Source organism: Cupressus sempervirens, chromosome 4, assembly GCF_028749045.1.
Source record: "Cupressus sempervirens isolate cs-2001-9-10 chromosome 4, ASM2874904v1, whole genome shotgun sequence".
NCBI lineage: Eukaryota > Viridiplantae > Streptophyta > Pinopsida > Cupressales > Cupressaceae > Cupressus > Cupressus sempervirens.
The window spans coordinates 639,882,727-639,902,885 of record NC_143121.1 but is presented as its reverse complement, the minus strand read 5'-3'; the positions used below and the strand labels follow the sequence as shown (position 1 = coordinate 639,902,885).

Below are 20,159 nucleotides of genomic sequence, written 5' to 3'. Positions count from 1 at the left end.
AAGGTCATGATATCTACACAAATTGAAATGCTTCAACTGATAAATAAATAAATAATTTGAATTGAAACTAACAAAACAATTAATAATCAATTATGTTATTAGGACAAAATGAATCAACAGTTTTTTCACTATGCTTCAGTGATAAGGATAAATTTGATTATATGTTGGCATGCAATGTAGTAGTCTTTGCATAGTAGGTTGCAATAAGCATCAGATGGTAGTGCTAGTTCACATAGAGAGAATAATTGAATAAAAAATTCAGCAAGAGATGTCAAACACAGAAGTATAATACAGAGCAGGGCTCGTGACTAGTCATCATCTACCTTACTGCACCAATGGCAGATATAAGTATTTCTGCTAGTGCATACAATGATAAGCATCTTTCATTACATGTCTTAAACATGCTACTAAAATAGATTTCCTGCAAACACTTCATTTCCTTGGTCTATGTTATATATCATGTCCCCTTTTCTTGAAAGTTGAACTTTGGCAAATAATAATGCATTTTATGTTTCCATGGGTTGATCCAGCAAGCATAGGAAGACTAATTGATGCAATATTTTTTTTTGTCCAATCAATTGTAATATCAAGAGGGCAATTAAATATTAAATTTAATATTTATGAGGCTCCATGCATTGGAATTTGTGTCCTTTTGGAGTTGTGTAGCAAGAAGTCCAAAAAATAATCAACCATTACAAATGGAAGGGGATTTGGGGGAGCTCAAAGGTTGGCAACTCAACAGTCAACAACTCCACAATCATGCATCCCAATGGGCATTGGAATTTGGATAGTAAAAAATATGGTGAGCTTACTCTTAGAAAGGCATGTTTATTATTATCTCTTCTCTCATATTTGTAGAATTGCAGATAGCTTCTTCAGTGGTTGAAAACCCATTGAAGGATAATGCTTGTGGATGGAAACCCATAAGCTTTGGGTGATAAGATGGCAAAAACCATTTGACCACAGAGGGTGTTCTCATCCAGAGAATGTGTGTAGACAGAAAAATTTGCAAGATTGATTGTTTCTTTTTCAGTAAGCAGGGATTCTTCAGATAGTGGTTTAAGTGGTTTCCAAGCATAGTTGTGTGATTTTTTGTCACTTCTGAGTCTTGTGGAGGTATCACAGCAGTATGTTTCTGTGATTAAGTTTGTAATCCGATCTAATGCTGGTATTTCCATTTAGAACTCAAACTACTTCTTGGTATTACTACTTTGTAGGTTTTATGTAGGGTTTTGGTGTTAAAAAACAATCATTTTCTGATATTGTAGATTAGATTCAGACCTGATTAGTAGCTGTTGAAGATCAGAAAAATCATTTGATATGTTAGTATTTTCTTTTGGTGGGTAAACTATTTCACTTGATGAAGTTTGAAGCAAATCGGTAGACTAGTTTAGGCATAACTTTGTTAAGGAAGATTTTTGGGAGTGTGAAGCTGCGGCTTTGTTGGTAGCATAAAATCAGATATTCTGACCTGCTCATCTGCTGATTATTTCAGAATATCAATTTAAAGATGTTCTTTGAAAAGTTCAGAAATTTGTTATCATGATTGTGCAAGAACTAGTTGACTAGTATTGGTGTTTTGGGGTGAACTTTGGCATAATTTGTGAATTCATTTTTGGATCTGGACATAATCTTTAATTTTCAGTTGAGAATATTACATGTTAGCTCAGCTCTATTTGAAATCAATCCACTTGGCACCTTTCTGTAGAAAATATTTTGTAAGCAACCACTTCGGCATAGATATGGAATGAGTTAACTATTTTTTCTTTATCAATGCAAACTTGAAGTCCCCTCCATGGCTGAATCCAACAATGGAGGGAAAGGAAACTCACATAACTCTCTTTCAACAGATGCCATATCTTTGCTGCTCAATCATATCTAATTGCAAAGAGAAACTAATTGGTCATCCAAATTGCATTATACATCAGCTGGAATGCCTGGATTTACAAATGGTGAATTATCAACTCCTATACAGCAGGTAGGAAGCTATTGAAGAAATTGCAGCAAGGCTGGCTGAAGCAATTGAACAAAAGGCACAGCAAGGAACAGTAATAAGAAAACAATTATCATGACAAATCAGCACTCCCATCTACCTCATTTCCAAGCCCAAGACAAACATCAAGCTTGGGGTTGCCTGGTTGTAGGGCTAATGCTGAAAGTCAAACTCTCAATTGCTTCACTGCATCAAAGAATTGCTGTTCCATATTTCCTAGTCAAAGTTGAATGGATACAGATACAGATACGGTATTGGGTACGGATATGACCATTTTTTAAGATTCCCAATATTGATACGGCTAGATATGACATTAATAAGTAACACATACACATATATTTAACACAGTTTTCTAAGTTATTATGGGAGATTTTCATTGCTTCAAAAGCAATTTTGACACATAAATGCTACATAAATATTTATAACTTAATTTAACACTTTACAATATGTAAACATAGTAAAGTTGCATTAGAAGATAACCCAAAAAATGAGTTGCTGAAATAGAAAAGCATTCTATTTGTCTTTCTCATTTGTTGCAGATTTTGTTTATACTATTTTTAAAAAAATGCTTCAATAAAGTTTTTTGTTTAAATTAAATTTGGGAAGATCTACGTCAAATCTTTAAAAAAATCAAATCCCATAGTATTTGGCATAGTATTTGGCTAGTAGATAAAATGAAATGAATCAATCAGAAAAATAATAAAACTCAATAGAATAGCACCTTTCCAGCAAATGGATCCAGCAGATTAAAACGCTTGCATAGTAGCAAAGCTGGTCTCCACTGATGCTCCTCCCTGCGGGGGAATTGCTTTGTCTCCACGTTTTCTACCTTTTCATGACTTTTAAGCTGCATCTGACCCATCAATTTGAAATACATTTTGAAAACAATCTATTACCAATCCTAAACAATCACCATGGATTAACATTTAAATGAAATGCCCTGAAAATAATTACCATGGTTCCCATTGTTTCTACACCACCAGATGTAAACCGGTTTCCAACAGTTGATATTAAGTCCAAGTGCTGATCTGATGTAGCAGAGTTCTGTTTAGATCGCTTATCTCTCTCAATTATCTCAGCAGCAGCTTCAAAGTCAAGTCTTTCTTGTGCCCGTTCTAAGTCTGACATATTGCCTTCTATATAGGTGGAGCGGAGACCCCCTTGATACTTGTCTTTAAGAAATTGTTCAAATCTTGCCTGTTTAAGTGGATCTGTCTTGAAGGGCTGATTGACAGATGCATCTTCAAGCTGATTGCTCAAGATGATAAACACAGAAATCATTAGCCTAAGAAAACCTGTTGCATATCCAGTCCTAAGAGAATCTGTTAATTATAGTCAGAGTATAAGCTTAAGTTTTACACTGAGTTGTTTGCTCTGAGTTAGAAAGAAACTACACTGCAAGAATAGTAAAGCCAGCCATGTAGCATCAAAAAATGAATGATTTGGATAAAAATACAAGTTCATTGTTAACGTTTTCGCATATAAATTATTAGTCTTGGATGAGTTTACACTTTACATATTATGTAGATCAGTTCAAAAGAAAATTATACCTGTGAATTTGACTTGGTAAAGGTGTCAGAAAGAACCGATTGAAGGCGAGCAACATCCCCAGGTGGAACAAATGCATTAGAAGATTTTAAACTTCTTTCTAAAGGAGTTTCACCTAAAACTCGTCCCCGCTCCTCCACATTCAGCTTTTGTCTCTTGTTTTCATGTGAACTCTCTATAAATTGCTTGCTTCTTTCAGCAAGCTTCGTTTGCTCCTCCCACAATTTTCTCTTGTAATAATCATGGCCTGGTCCTCCAAACAGAAAGCCAAACAGCGGATTCTTTGCATTCTTCTCCCTAGAGAGATCTTCAAACATTTTACCACTTCTTGCCACAAAAGTCGCAAGGCCATCAATCATCATCCTCATCTCTGTGTCATCTGGTGCAGCTCCCTCAGGTGGAGGTAGGTCACTAACTTTGCACTCAATCTCTAGAGGAACAGAGAAATTGTGTTTTGGTACAAATCCAGAAGGAACAACTGGAGGATTAAACCTGAATAAAATTCATTATATCGCTTAGTTAGATAAAAGAGAATCAATTTCAAATGCTTCCAAGCAAACACAAATATTTGAAGAAACCTTATATAAATCTGAGACTTAAGAAAACTTGATTGTAAAGATCTTGCGAAATAGCTTGTAATCAACTTCAACAATGTTTAAAAACATTGGTTGTTGGCAATAGTATATCTAATTTGTAATTTTGGTGCACGAGTTTTGATTCAGGCTTCTAAGAGTGTCGATGTTTGGTAGCTTCAGTTGGATAAACCCATGAGACAATACACACACACACACACACACACATATACATATACACATATATATATATATATGAGATATGATTTTTATGTATATATTTATTATATATAAGATATAAATTTTATATATTTAAGTATTATTATGGGAGAGAAATTAATATTAATTTGATTCTTGGAAATTATATATATCTATATATACAACTATAACTAAAATCTATTATTATATTAATTATCTAATAACGAATACACATGTCCCATGAAGGGACATGTCTCTTCTTGGCTTATTCTCAATATAAATACAAGGGGTCGCTGCCTTTGGAAAAGACATACAATCAGGTAGTGTTATTACATTTGCAGCAATCCTTTAACTCCAACATGGTATCAAATCCAAGTTGCAAATATAAGAAAGGATAGCAGTGATAAATTCCAAAAATTTAAGGTCAAGAAGCTTTATTTATCGAAGCATGCTATGTAACATAAGTTGATGATATAAAGATTGTTTGGTTCGTACACTAAAATACAAAAGCTTAAAACTGTGCCAGCGATTGTTATAATTATACCAAAGTAATTTACAAAGAGTTCTCCTTTTGAAATTATATGATTATTGTCACAGCTTAACGGATTATTAAACATACACTTGCATGTTTCCTCTGACCTTCATTCTGTACAAGAATTTCGATCAAGGCGTAGACTTTAATTTGCAATTTGCACAAAGATTATTCATATAGCTGGATTTGGAACTGAGAGAAGGAATGGACTTCTCTGATAATATCAGCCAATTTGGAGGTACCGTGAGTTCATCTCTCAGCAAATCACAGATCTTATTCACAAGAGTGTAATCCCTTTTCACATTAGAACGAAATGGAAAAGCTAAGCTCCTTTATTTCCAAATTCATAAGGTGCAGATTGAATCCACAGAACTTGGACTACACTTCATATAATATTATTTCCACGGAAGAATGAGTACTTACCCGCACAACATAATGATCAACGATCCATCATACATGGATAAATACAATGGAGGAATACGCGGGTCATAGATACATAAGACAAGGTGGACCATTGCTAACGGATAGAGAGGATTGATACCGACGAAGGAAAGTAGATTGGGAAATTTCAAAATTATTACCGGAGACCAAATCATATTATTGGACCACTAGACAAAGACAAAAACCATAGCAAGGACAGGACATGTTCTACATGGAGAAAAACCAAATAAGTAGAAAAGGACGAGGATATTTTTGTAAGCATGCATTGGGCATCCAGTCAAGTGATGTGGGCATACAACTTACTGACGAAGTTGAGAAAAACACTCCATACTAGATTGCCCTAATCAAATTGTGGATGTATTATAATCACAATCACAAGAACCACTGAGGACCACATGCCAAGGAAAGTACCAATAAAGTTAGCATTAGGAGAGAGATAGAAGTATTTTTTGTTATCTTCAATATCATTTTTACTTATTGTTGTGGTCACCTTAGATTATTATGTGGCATTAATAAGGAAATAATATGTTGAAAATATAGAATAAAATATATACATATATATATATATATATATATATATATATATATAGAAGATTGAATATATACATAAATGTTCAAAAGTATATATTTAAATTAGATATTTATCTACATTTTATTGGAACGATATTACTATTATGTAGAATAATTTTTATTTAAATACATACTATAAGAGCTATTTGCCTTGATCTTTTCTTTTTTCTCCAAAGATGTTCTTGCAAGTGAAGAATATTAGATTCAGAGGGAGTCTAAAAATCCACGTGAGTGATTGCGTGATTTTGATGGGCTTTACCCCTGTGTACATCATTAGGAAGTGGCAACTTCCAAATGATTATCACTTGTATTTGTTGAAGTAATTGAAAGGTGACGATCTTACAATAACTTAATCTTCTATTGTTATGGACATCTTATGATGTCTAAGCAAATCATGATAGGTGATAACTTGCATGGTGGATTAAATTCCTTAAACAGACCATGGCCTTCTATTGTGATGGACATCTTATAATGTCTAAGAAAATCACTATAGATGATAAATAGCATGCTGGATTAAGTTCCTTAAATAGACCATGGCCTTCTATTGTGATGGACATCTTATGGTGTCTAAACAGATCATGATAGATGATAACTTGTATGGTGGATTAAGTTCTTTAAATGGATCATGACCTTCAACTCTGATGGACATATTATGGTGTTTAAGCAGACCATGATACATAATTACTTGCATGGTAGATTTAAGTTCCTTAAACATACCATGGCTGTTCCTATGGTAAGTATCATTGAGGGTACGTGTGCACATACCTTATGAACATTTTTTAGTACTTGGTAAATGTCATGTGACTTAACATTTAGGAGGCTATTACTCTTGATCTCTAAATGGTGGATATCTTCTACTCAAAGATATTCTTAAAACTTGTCATTCTTGATTTTACATTTAGGTGATATTATATCTTGTGTTTATCCTACCTAGCTAAGAGGGAATATTGATGTTCAATAGCTTCAGTCAAATGAACCCATGAGACAATATTATTGTAGATATACATACATCTATCAAGGTTCCATGGGCACGGGGGTACTTGGGTACTTAGGGTACTGATACGGGTATGGGTACGACTATTTTTCAAAATAGGGGAACTTGGGTACTTCAATTTTTTTTAAATATAATTTAATAATTATACAGAATCTGAAATTATGAATCATAATTGTTTTACAAAACATGAATGGTGATCAAGTTTGCAAATGTAATTTATTGTTTTCAGTTTTAGATCTACAATATGTTTGTAAGAATAATATATGATAAATGCCTACATGCATAACAGAGAAAGCAAATTTTAAACATGAACAAGAAGATCATATATCATATAACAATGCCATATTGCAACTGATAAACTACTAACTTGAACAGTGATAAAGTTTAACGTTAATCAGCAGTGTATCAAAGTTTCAAATTGATTATGTAGTGAATTAAGCTTGATAAACAACAAGCTGATACACAAACAAAAAACCAAAAGAAAAATGAAAAACGAAATCTTAATCAAGATCTTAGCTATGATGCTATCCACTAAGTACCCAATACTTGGGGTACGTGTACCCGGTAGTTGGGTGCGTGTACCCATGCAAGTTATATATATAATATGAGATATTAATTTATATATATCTAAGTATTATTATGTAAGAGAAATTAATATAATAAAGATTCATGAAAATTATATACATACATACATATATACATACATATATATATATATATATATATATATATATATATATATATATATGTAAAATTAAAATTTATTATTATATTAATTATCTAATTACAAATAGACATGTCCCATGAAGGGACATGTCTTTTCTTGGCTTATTCTCAATATAAATACAAGGGATTGAAGCCTTTGGAAAACACGTACAATCAGGCAGTGCTATTACATTTGCAGCAATCCTTCAATTCCAACAAAGAGCATTAGATATGTAGGGCATAGAAAACAAGTCATCAAAGCAAATCAATGTCCTTTCATTACTAACAAATACATTATCAGTAAACAGTCAAGCATAACACAAAGTAGACATATAATGATACATCAGCATGCTAGTTACAAAAGAATGCTTAGGTAATGACACACTTAATTGTTTCTCTCAGCCATTCTAAGTTGTACAAAACAGAATAAATTAAACTGAAAATAGATACACAATACAAGGTTGAAAATCCCTTGCCAGGAACCAAATTATCTTACTTTACCCTCATGTATGTATTACAAATAAGCATTTCCTGAAAGTGTAATTTTTTCAGTACAAGCAACAAATCTCAAAACTTCAAAAAAATTTCTTAGTGTTTTGGGCAACATTAAGAAACAGGAAAAGGGTGTTCCATAATCCAAGTATGTTTTAGCATGCTGAAAATCACAGTTAGAAATATCTATTTGAATTAATACCAAGATAGATATGTGATGCTTCTCATCATCATGTGATCTACTTTGTGGAGGGCACTATTGACTTTTAATATCTATGTAATCCAGGGACACATCCCCAGCCAAACTGGTGCAGCCCCTTCTTAATAAATTTCTGAACGCCATGGGGATGGGTCAGAAACATCCCCTAACCATGCCCAAAAAGCTTAAAAACAGGAAACAGCTTGGTGACAGCTAAGGAGATGTAAGAATGCCAAAAAAGTCACTCAACCATGCCAGGAACAGCTAGTTGTTCTTTACAGCCAAATGTTTCAATAATTATTTTTTTAAATATGAAGTGATGAAAAATAAACAGGTGTGGGGGAGCACAACACCCTTACCATAAAAACAACCCCTAAAATGGCATTGTAACATTCAAAATAAAAAAGAGCTCCTTTATGCCATTTTCCGTAGTGTGAAGAGAAAAAAGAAGAGCATAGCTGTGAGAAACCAAATCAAAGAAAGAGAAGTGAGCTAAGGACAAAAGAAGATCATGTCTCCCACAGTTGAGGTAATTACTTTATTTTTAATTTTTCTTCAATTCTATTGTATAATTTACGAGTTAGGATGGTCAAAATAATACACAATGAGCTGTAGCACCAACAAGGGTAGGAAGGTGAATAAATTCAAATTGAACAAGCATGGACTGTAAGTTTTTCAAGGAGTGAGTATTCCAGACAATCCATTTCAATGCCCCTCTAGCCTCTCGAAAGATTATGCAAAGGGGGCATTTAACCCAAAAAAAAAAAAAAACCTTCTACAATTTGCAACAGCCATACATGTTAAGAGAAAAAAAACACATGGGGAGCTAGAATATGGCTGTCTCATATTTAAAGGATGACTGTGGCAGCTACACAAGGGTTAAGGATTACAACTGTTAGGCATACCTGGTCAAGGGGTAAAATTTTACAAACAGTACTATTAGTTAAGAAGGTCAAGTTGACTAGGTTGCACATGGAGGGTGAAGCAATAAAACAGAAATACCAATGAAGCTTTTGTAGCGTAGTGCATCATTTGGTGGCAAGAGACACTACATTATGGCTTGCATGTTGTCACTGATGAAAAACACATGTTTCCCATGGTTACTTGTCAGTATGAAGGATTACCGAAGGGTTACTGAAGGTCTGAAGACAAAAATGACTATGCCAGAACAAGAACAGTGAGGAGGTACGGTAAAAGCTTTGGTATGGACAAATGCAGATGAATTATGAAGAGCAAACCTCACGGGAGCTTTAGGACAATCTAATCTACCGGATTCTAGCTTCACTTTAGTTGCTGATGATCGGCAAGCAAGTTATGATAGTTTGAGCATTAATGTTGCAGAGAACAGTGGTAACTAGAGAGAGTCAATTGGTAAATCGATCACCCATCCTAACAGGTCAATGATCTATGTTGGTTAGTGAGATTGATATGATACAGTAGACCCAGTAGAGGAAGTATGTGGTCATAAGCAAGGTTAGGTGAAGGTTGTGAGAAAAGATCTAGCTGACTCTTTACACATGTTATATTTTGTTATTGGGCCAACCAGTAAAGAATATTGTTCTTAATGAATTTTATATAAGATCAAGTTTGAGTGTATCAGAGTGTGGATGTGTGGGATAATATATTTTAATGATGGATAATGTTACTTGTGATGCGAGGAAGAAGAGACAAAGGACGTGTGAACAGAACCAAAAAGTTTTGGTATGTGATCAGAATATGCTATTCTATGGAGTTATTCAGGTGTAAGTGATGTTGTCATCCAGTTTACCTTTCTAATTGTAATCCATATTTGTATTGTAAGGCAATGACCTTTCTATATAGTAATCTACACAGTGAGCTTGTATGCAAGTCCTTACACACTGTTCTAAACCCCCTAACAGGGTATTACTTTTAAGTTTTAACAGAGCAATTTGGGGGCTCCATTGCTATTGTGATTCTTACCTTAACCAAGTTCCCCACGATAAAAAATCATGGTGTTATAATGTTGTGGATGCTTGTCAGTTGCTTGATTTGTTTATCACCTTGATCACTTATCACAATTGGGTTATGGTTAAGAAATATATCAGTAAAGAAAGAAAGTCTCAGAACATTGATCCACTCCCCCAACCCCCCAGTGTTTCTTGATTCTAACAATTGGTATTAAAGTCTGTCCCTGAGAGGATGCCTAACAGCTTGAGGAAGATCTTGATTGATGAATGACTGGAGCAAATATAAAGACATCTGGAAACTGCACTTGAAGATATGGACATGGAAAAAGATGAAGTCTTTGACTTGAAAGGGAAACTCAAGAATGCTCATAAGACCATTCACAAGCTAGAAAATCAGTTGAGTGACTCTACAGAGAACAGAAAGGAACATGCTGAAGAATTGCAACAAAAGGATGACTTGCAGTATAAGGGTGAATCTGAAATAGTTGCACAAGAAAAGGAAATAATGAACCATGAAATAGAATCCATGATAATAAAGACGACCAAGGAAATAGAGGACAAGAAATGAAATGAAGAAGACATGCAGAGGAATGCACTGAGACAAATTGGTAAATGGAAACCAGAATAAAGATTCTAAATGAATAGCTAGAAGGGAAAAAAAAACACGAGGACTATCTCATTCAAAAAGCCAAATGACTTAATTAGGAACACAAAAAACAGATTGATTGTCTTGAAGTTGAACTTGCTGCTGAAAAGGAATTCAAAAACAAATTCATGAACAACTTAGCCAAAACTGATGAACAGTTGGAAAGGCAGAGAACAAAAGCGGATACACATGGTCTTGGATTTGAAAAGGAAGAGAGGTTGGATGGGGTCAATAGAACACTTTATTAGAAGATCAAGTAGAAGAGCCTTGGAAGACACCCATAAAACAAAAATTCAATGGAAGATTTTTTTCATGCAGCAAATTTGGTCGTAAGGAAAGTCGGTGCTAAAGCAGATCTTATACTACATCATTCTCAGGATATTGTTACACATGCTTCAATTATGGACACAAAGCAAGTAAATGCAGGCTCAAAGTCAACAACTCTGTTAACAGAGGAAACATTACATGTCGCAAATGCAACAACTTTGGACACATGGTGAAGGGTAGACTAAGGACAAGCCAATCAAACCTAAGGTATGGAAATTTGAATATGATATGTTTCAAATGCAACAATCCAGGACATATTGCTAGAAAGCAGCAGGAGAGAATTTTTGGAAAAAGGAAAAGTATCAAAGTTTACAAAGAAAAAGAAAAGACTGATTCTGAGGAATTTGAGGAATTTGAGAAAGAAACAAGGAAGACATGGGCTAGAAAAGAACTGTTGGGATTGCACTTGATTCTGGTGTGAAAATCTCTCAAATTAATTACAATAGGGCATAGACCTAAGGAGGATCTCTTATGAAAAATCTTCACCTAACCCCTAATTCATGAAATTGCTGAAAGAAAACAATGCGGACAGAAGTATGAATCGATAAGGAGCACAATGAGATTACTAAAAGGAACATTGATAAGTTTTTGAGGATCACAGTTAAATATTTAGACTACAGTTCAAATGCAGTCTTGTGCTTACAATGTGGCGCATTAAATACAAGCTACCTTTTGAGTTTTGAAGGTTAAAAGGTAATTTGGAGACGTAATTATTCACCATGCAACCATAAGAACATTCTTGTAGAGTGATAAAAAAACAATTAGAAGCAACAAAGTAGGATTCAAGAGCGAATCACACAGATCTACATCAAACCCTCGGTGACAAGGTAAAAAGATATTTTTATGCAACTCAGTTTTTGAAATCATAAGCTATGGATAAACCTCAGATTGTTGATATTAGGGAAAGAACTAAGCCAAATTCAAAACTGTTAAAAGTAAAGGATTGCTGAAGATGAAAATAATATTGCCTATTATTTCTATATCATTTCAAATACAGCAATCTCTCTCCATTTATATTGAGAATGAGCCTAGGAAGAGACATGTCCCATTCAAGGGACATGTCTATTCATTTATTATATAATTAATATAATAACAAATATATATAAAATAAAACACATTATATCTCATATATAATTATTCATAGGTTTATCCAACTAAAGCTATAAAACACTAACACTCCCTCTTAGCTAGGAAGGATAAAAATATGATAAATATTACACCATTGGTAATATTAGGAAATTACATTAAGGGAATCTTTGATCAAAACACTTCCATTATATAATATCATATGGGTATTGGCCTATTAGAATATCAACACATGATATTCACCAAATACTCTTTTGATATCATATTAGGTAACATGAGTATTGACCTATTAGAATATCAATCAAATGATATTCACCAAGTACTCTAAGTAATGGCCTATTAGAATATCAAGGCAAGATACTTACCAAATACCTATCGTACATCTATACAAACAACTTATAGAGAGTTATGATCTATTTCAACATTTACTCAAAATGAATATCATGATATAAGTTATTGTAAGGTCGTCACCTTCCAACAACTTCTACAAGTACAAGTGATAATCATTTGGAAGTCGTCATTTCCTTGTGATGTACACACAAGGCAAACTCAGACACATATACCATCAGAAGCTCACATGAAGTCATCACACATACTATCATGTGATTTGTCATGACATCCACCATGAAATATATTAGAGAATAAGATTTTCACCTCAAACTTATCTCTCATAAACAAGAATGTACTACAAGGGATTGCCACTTGGAGATTCTTCTTCACAAAGAAGCACTAACCTTTTGATCTTCTTGTCAAGGTTAACAATAATGTGTCCCTCTGTGGACTCTGTATCTAGCCATCCTTGTGCCTCCTCTAAAGCTCGGGCATGTACAGAGACTACTACCCACCATTTTCGAGCTATCATGTTTCCCAAGTACGCCTCCATCGACTAGCGGCCTCAAGCCACCATATCCACCAAACACACCTCTACATCCTCGCCAGGGATGTCTTAGGATGGCTCTGTGGTTGGTTTCTACTGTGCACTAAATGCTCTCTATACAGCCTCTACCATATCCTGTAAGGTTTCTACTATAGGTGGCCCCTCACCCATCTCCACTGGCTGACATCCTCCCTGCTTGCATTTGCAATTTCATTTTCCAGCTTCCCTCTCCAATTGAGTCCATAATGGTTTCTTTATTGTTCTTGTACAGAATGAAAACTGGTTAGGGCTTTTGGTCTATACGCTTTACCCTTAGTGCCAACATCTTCTACGCCAAATTTCTCTTCTTGATGTATGATGACTTCTTCCTTTCTTTTCTCCTAAGATGTTTCTTCTTACTGAGAAGTAATTACGTACATCATAAAGCTCCCTTCAACTTGTTACTTTGTGGGGTGCAGTTACCCTTGGCTTTGTGTTCTATCTGCAATATAGTGCTTACTAACACCCTTGTTGTGAGATCAATATAACTTATGAGTGATATTCGCCCTTATTGTTGTCCTCCCTCTATCTTAAGCCAAGAACCTACTGCCATATTGGTTAAATGTTGCATTATGCAATACCCTTCCTAGTGTTAAAGTTTGTGATAAGATTTAAATTCAAAATTTGATCTAATTCATTGAACCATACAATAAATGTATGCAGAGTTTTTGTGTGCTTAAGACTGAATTATATGATAAATATATATAGGTGCTATGCAATTATAAACTTTGAAATAATCTTGCATTCAATATATTATAAATATGTAGTCAACCAACTACAATGTGGCAGATAATATATTATCACTGATTATCAAACTTGAATAGCACGTAGATAAACTTTTATTGATGTGTGGATTTTTATTGACTACCCCATCGATGGATTTAAATAGGAATTGAAAAGGATTTTGGGAGAGATGCATCACAAATCAACATATCTCCCAAGTGAGAGGCACGTCCGTTTGTGATATGTCTCCCCTATTTACTAATCGGATCACCGAAGAACAATATAGTCAAAATAGTTAGACAACCCATATATTAATCGCAACTAGTAAGTCAATCAATGCACAGTCAAGACTCTTCATTGCACAGTAATATGAGACCAACCACTAATTTCGGGTGGTATGCCACATAAGATATTTAATAATTGATAATGTTAAAGTAATAACTTCGATTGGATCTAATATTAGTGTATGGAACAAATTTACACATACATATACATATGTATATGTATTTACTACAATGTCCTCGATTTTTGTAGGTCTACACAATTGATGGAGTTAGCTCATCATAGCGACCCTTGTGAGCTGACAGGGTGTTTTGGGGGTCTCAATTGTGGACTTACTATTTTTAGTAAGTCTATTTTCGGCATTTGCTAATTTTGACAGTGCAGTGGATGGCTTCAGCAGTTGGTCATCACTTGCAATTAATAAAATAATAAATTGCATGAGCTCTTACATATTTATTAATCATTGAGTTGCATTATTATATTAATGTTTATATCATTATAATAATGACTTTAAGAGATATTTCTTAAAAAGCGAATTGGAAAGTTTCTAGTGTTGAGTCTTTTTGAAAAACTTCCACAATTTCTGAAGTGGAGTTTTAGGGAAACTTTGGCCAACGAAAGCTTATAAATAAGAGCTCATTTCATTGGAAAAGGCATGCTTGAATATTTATTTTCTTTTGTTCCCTTTGTGGCTTTTTCTTAGTTCTGATTTTTGTGCCCTTGTTGAAGTATAAGGGTCTGAATTCTGAGTTGTTCCATTGGATCTACAGCTAAAGTATTGTAGATTCAAATCTAAGATTTTGTTTTGAGTTGGCACTGGCAATTGTGCTGAGGTATACAATAGGCCATTTCTCCTATTGTTTTACTGTGGCTAAGAAGAGTAATGTATTGAAGAATTTCACTGGCATTGGGAGAAATTATTAAATTAGTACCTACATTTTTGTTCGAAGGGATTGGCTAATTCTTGAAGTCTATAGGTAGCGTTTGGTTAGATGAGTTTCAGATTTGCAGAATTGTGAGGCTATGATTCATTTGGCTACGTTAAGATTAGAATTCGAAGAGATTGGCATCCATCTTGACATTACAATTCCAAGCTACATTTGATGAGGAAGTTGCTAGGGTTACTACGATGGTATCAGAGCGGTTTCCTTCCAGCCTACAGGAATTGGGCTCCAAATTAGTTGTTAGAGGTCAGTATGTGATCCATTATTTTCTATCATGGCTGACGATAGGAGCTTTGTGTCGGGTATGCACTATACCCGAAGAGGACGTTATTCTCCTCCCAAAGAAGGAGAGACTGAGTTTGGTTTGATTAGTAGTTCGGGTGGTTCTGGTGGCACTGGACTATGACCCACAGATGTTGAGGTTGATAGAGATGCCCTCCAAGCATTTAGGAATATTGCAGCCGGGCAACAACAGATGACAAATGTTTTACAACAGTTGTCTAATACTCTACAGCAAATAGCACTTCCTCGAGGACAGAGTAGGGAGAGAGCTTGAGATGTTTCTGTTGGATCTAACAGATTCCAAGTAGTGGATAGAACTCGAGATGGTGTTAGGTACAGAGATTGGCATCCATCTTGACATTACAATTCCAAGCTGCATTTGATGAGCAAGCTGCTAGGGTTACTACGGTGGTATCAGAGCGGTTTCCTTACAGCCTGCAAGAATTGGGCTCCAAATCAATTGTTAGAGGTCAGTATGTGATCCATTATTTTCTATCATGGCTGACGATAGGAGATTTGTGTCGGGTATGCACTATACCCGAAGAGGACGTAATTCTCCTCCTAGAGAAGGAGAGACTGAGTTTGGTTCGATTGGTAGTTCGGGTGGTTCTGGTGGCACTAGACTATGACCCACAGATGTTGAGGTTGATAGAGATGCCCTCCAAGCATTTAGGAATATTGCAGCCGGGCAACAACAGATGACAAATGTTTTACAACAGATGACAAAAGTTTTACAACAGTTTTCTAATACTCTACAACAAATAGCACTTCCTCGAGGACAGAGTAGGGAGAGAGCTCGAGATGTTTCTATTGGATCTAACAGATTCCAAGTAGTGGATAGAACTCGAGATGGTGTTAGGTACAAAGATGTACATAGGGTTTGATTTGATGGTGGATTAGCTGACAGAGCTGACATACACACTGGCACTCATGATAGGTTGCACAGGCCCATGTTTCTGAGACCCGAGGTGGATGCGAGGTCGCTCCTTTCACTGATGTCGTGTTGGAACACTTTACGGAGTGGGATGCTTTACCACAACCTATTAAAGATCATATGAATTTTGATAGGTTCCTAACTCAAAAACGGAAGCATTCCAAAGCGAGGTCAACACCTGAGAGACAACGACCTCGACAGACTAAGTTATAGCAAGTTGCCAGTAAGATGACATTGGAGCACTTTGATGGTACTAGGAGAGTTACAGCTCAAACTTGTAGTCATAAGCTCAACACATATTTGGCTTTGCGTCCTATGTCGGAGGTGGACGCTATCAGATTTGGAGTGTTACATCTGGACAGAGCTGCCCATGGCTTGTGGTACCATGGGTTAGTTTCTTTGTGACATGATCATATCACTTCCTATCAGTAGTTCGTGGATCGCTTGATCGGGAGATTTAATAGGAAGGATCGGGAGGTGTACTTCTGTGAGTTGTCTTAGCTGAAGCAGTCTGGTGGATTTGAGAGTTACATCAGTGAGTTCTAAAGGCTTTCAGTCATGGTTTATAATATTTCGAAGCATAGACGAGTGATGTCATTTATGGAGGGATTGACTGAGCCACTCTGTGTATGGGTGAAGTCATTGGACCCATCTTCTCTCCAGGTAGCGATGAGGAACGCACAAGACATGGAGTCTTCTTTTCGAAAGGTTGCTTCGAAATCTTCTGCTCTTTTGCCAAATGATGAGGAGGCCCAACCGATTATTAAGGACAAGGGCAAGTCAATGGGGAGATCTCATGTCACTTCGAGAGAGGATTTGAGGAGGCATTAGCTTTGCTTTTGGTGGAAGGGGCCTTTCTCTAAAAGTCATACTTGCGCGTTGAGGCCGAAGGGAGCAGTGAATCATGGTATGTGGATTTACACTAATAAGATTGAAGATGAGTCATCACAATAGCATGAGGATATCGATGAAGATGATCATACTAGTGATAGAGTTTATACTGTGATGAGTATTTATAGGATGGTTTTGACTCACATGTTCAAGATTTGCACCGGGTACAAAGTTGGGCTCAGCATACGCTAGATTGTCTACAGGAAGATTGGGTAGGCTTAATGAAGGAGAGTGTGTTGAGATCTCCTAAGGATTTGTTTGTTAGTGATGTTTCAACCTTTACATCACCTGCATAGGTGCTTGGTGTTGTGTTGCAAGTCATGTTATTGGTTCTATTGATGGTTTTGGAATTTTGTTCGTTCAGTGAGGATAGGGACATCACTTGTTTGTTATGGGATCTTGGTGGAGGTTTTTGTACTATGTCCGATTGCTTGAGGACAAGCAATCTTGGTGAGGGAGGATAGTAATGTCCTCGATTTCGGCAGGTCTACACAGTTGATGGCGTTAGCTCATCATAGCAACCCTCGTGAGCTAACAGGGTGTTTTGGGGGTCTCAGTTGTGGACTTACTATTTTTAGTAAGTCTATTTTCGACATTTTCCATTTTTGGCAATGCAGTGGATGCCTTCAATAGTTGGTCGTCAGCTGCGGTTAATGAAGTAATAAATTCCATGAACTCATATTTATTTATTAATCATTGAGTTGCATTATTATAATAATGTTTATATTATTAGAATAATGACTTTAAGAGATTTCTTAAAAAGCGAGTTGGAAAGTTTCTAGCGTTGAGTTTTTTTTGGGAAACTTTCACAATTTCTGAAGTGGAGTTTTAGGGAAACTTTGGCCAACGAAAGCTTATAAATAAGAGCTCATTTCATTGGGAAAGGCATGCTTGAATATTTATTTGCTTTTGTTTCCTTTGTGGATTTTTCCATGTTCTGATTCTTGTGCCCTTGCTGAAGTATAAGGGTCTGAATTCTGAGTTGTTCCATTGGATCTACAGCTGAAGTATTGTAGATTCAAATCTGAGATTTTGTTCTGAGTTGGCATTGGCAATTGTGCTGAGGTATAGAATAGGACATTTCTCCTACTGTTTTACTATGGCTTAGGAGAGTTTTGTGTTGAAGAATTTCACTGGCATTGGGAAAAATTATTAAATTATTACCTGCATTTTCTGTTCGAAGGGACTGGCTGATTCTTGAAGTCTATAAGCAGCGTTTGGTTAGATGAGTTTCAGATTTGCAGAATTGGGAGGCTGTGATTCATTTGGCTGCACTAAGATTAGAACTTGAAGAGATTGGCATCCATCCTGGCATTACATTCCAAGCTGTGTTTGATGAGGAAGCTGCTAGGGTTACTACATATACATATATGTATACATACATACATACATATATATGATTCCCTCCACATACTGATATTACAAGATATTTATACTTGTGAATATGCCTAGATCGGGCTTCAGAAACAAAGAGAATAAATCAATCAATAAATTGATATATCTATCTGCTCAAGGAAGTTTAATCGTCATATTTTTCCCCGTGATTGAGTCTGAAAAACTGCACAATAATAATATGCAATACTGGGGCAGTTTACAATAATTTGTTACGGCAGATTTTAAGTCATAACCAATGGTCAACACCACGTAGGGTCATGACCCTACATGGCAAAAGCCATGTAAGGGTCATGTCCCTACGTGGATGTAATGCTTCAAAACATATATATATATATATGATGACCGATGGTTGTGGGAATACATCAATCAAAGTGGCATGTGACTACCACAGCATATCAAACATAATCTTCTATGTTCCTTGTGCAATTAGCTTTCCATACCAAGGTATCCAGTCAAGAGCAAACATTATAATATTTAGTCACAGCAATTACAATACTTGGAGATTATAACAATATACTGCAAGAAAGGATATCTCTGTCAAAGTAAGATATACTCATCTGATTTTAAAATAGAATCAAATGATTCTCTATCTCTGATCCTAGATTACTTAACAGATGAAGTTGTCAAGATGAAAGAACTAATATTTTAAGTTTATATATATATATATATATATATATATATATATAATTCTCAAAAATATTATTTTTTAAACGAACTATAAATATATAAGAGACTTTAATCCTTATTATATCTCATTTGTATTTGCACTTTATGTTTATTCGACTGAAGCTATAAAACACTAACACCCAGTGACTCAGTGTTGCTACCGTAGGAACTCCTCTCTTTAATGTGGCTAATGCATTCGACACAAACTGCTCTCCTCAGCCTATTTTGTATAAGTTCTTCCTCTCATTGGCAATCTTCTATGTGCTGTGTGAATTTCTTCAAGGCTCTTCTCAACATCGTACAAGGCTATCCCTCATTCTTCTTTATTTTATGGTCTTATTCACTCCATCGAAACATTAACTAGATAGGGTACGGTATTTGTCTTAGCACTATATGGTCCTATCTTGTTGCTTGCCCCTTGTATCCTTAGCATATGGGGCTCAAAGTTCTTCACTGTCAGAAATACAAATTCTTAACTCATAGCATATGCCATACAGCAAGGAGTATTTTCTTTCAATCGTCGATCAACATAGCGTATGATATCATCTCTTTGGGTGTCCCTTGTATTCACCGTACGGTATGGCTATTTACTCTCACATGTACAGTGTATGGTATTCACTCATGGTTGATAGTTCCATATAACGATATTAGTGCCTTTGCCCTTTTTGCCCATGTTTTCCTTCATATGCCCATACTATGATTTCCTCCTTCACCTCTTTTGTTTTCATGGAGAGATCGTACAGTGCCTTTAGTTTCCATAGTCGTATGGTGTGGTTGATTTCGTTGAATGTGAATGCTAATTTGTTTCCATAGTCGTTTTCCCAGGAGCCTTCTACTATCATTCAGTGTTCATTATGCCTCAAATTTTATTTTGTTTTTATGTTCTCATTTTTAT

General features: G+C 35.4%; 1 protein-coding gene across 7 annotated transcripts in view; it reads right to left on the bottom strand.

Moving 5' to 3' along the window:
* The window catches only part of TGH (SWAP (Suppressor-of-White-APricot)/surp domain-containing protein), a 199,770-nt gene that overhangs the window by 10,632 nt on the left and 168,979 nt on the right, over positions 1 to 20,159 (bottom strand). For 5 of the 7 annotated variants that reach the window (XM_089826310.1, XM_089826314.1, XM_089826316.1 and 2 more), the window contains 3 exons: positions 3,544 to 4,033; positions 2,948 to 3,241; positions 2,715 to 2,846 (listed from right to left, as the gene is read on the bottom strand). In XM_089826310.1, the coding sequence (XP_089682436.1) occupies positions 2,715 to 2,846; positions 2,948 to 3,241; positions 3,544 to 4,033 (916 nt within the window). The remainder of the gene's footprint in view (positions 1 to 2,714; positions 2,847 to 2,947; positions 3,242 to 3,543; positions 4,034 to 20,159) is intronic. The other 2 variants (XM_089826315.1, XM_089826313.1) reach the window with 1 other exon arrangement.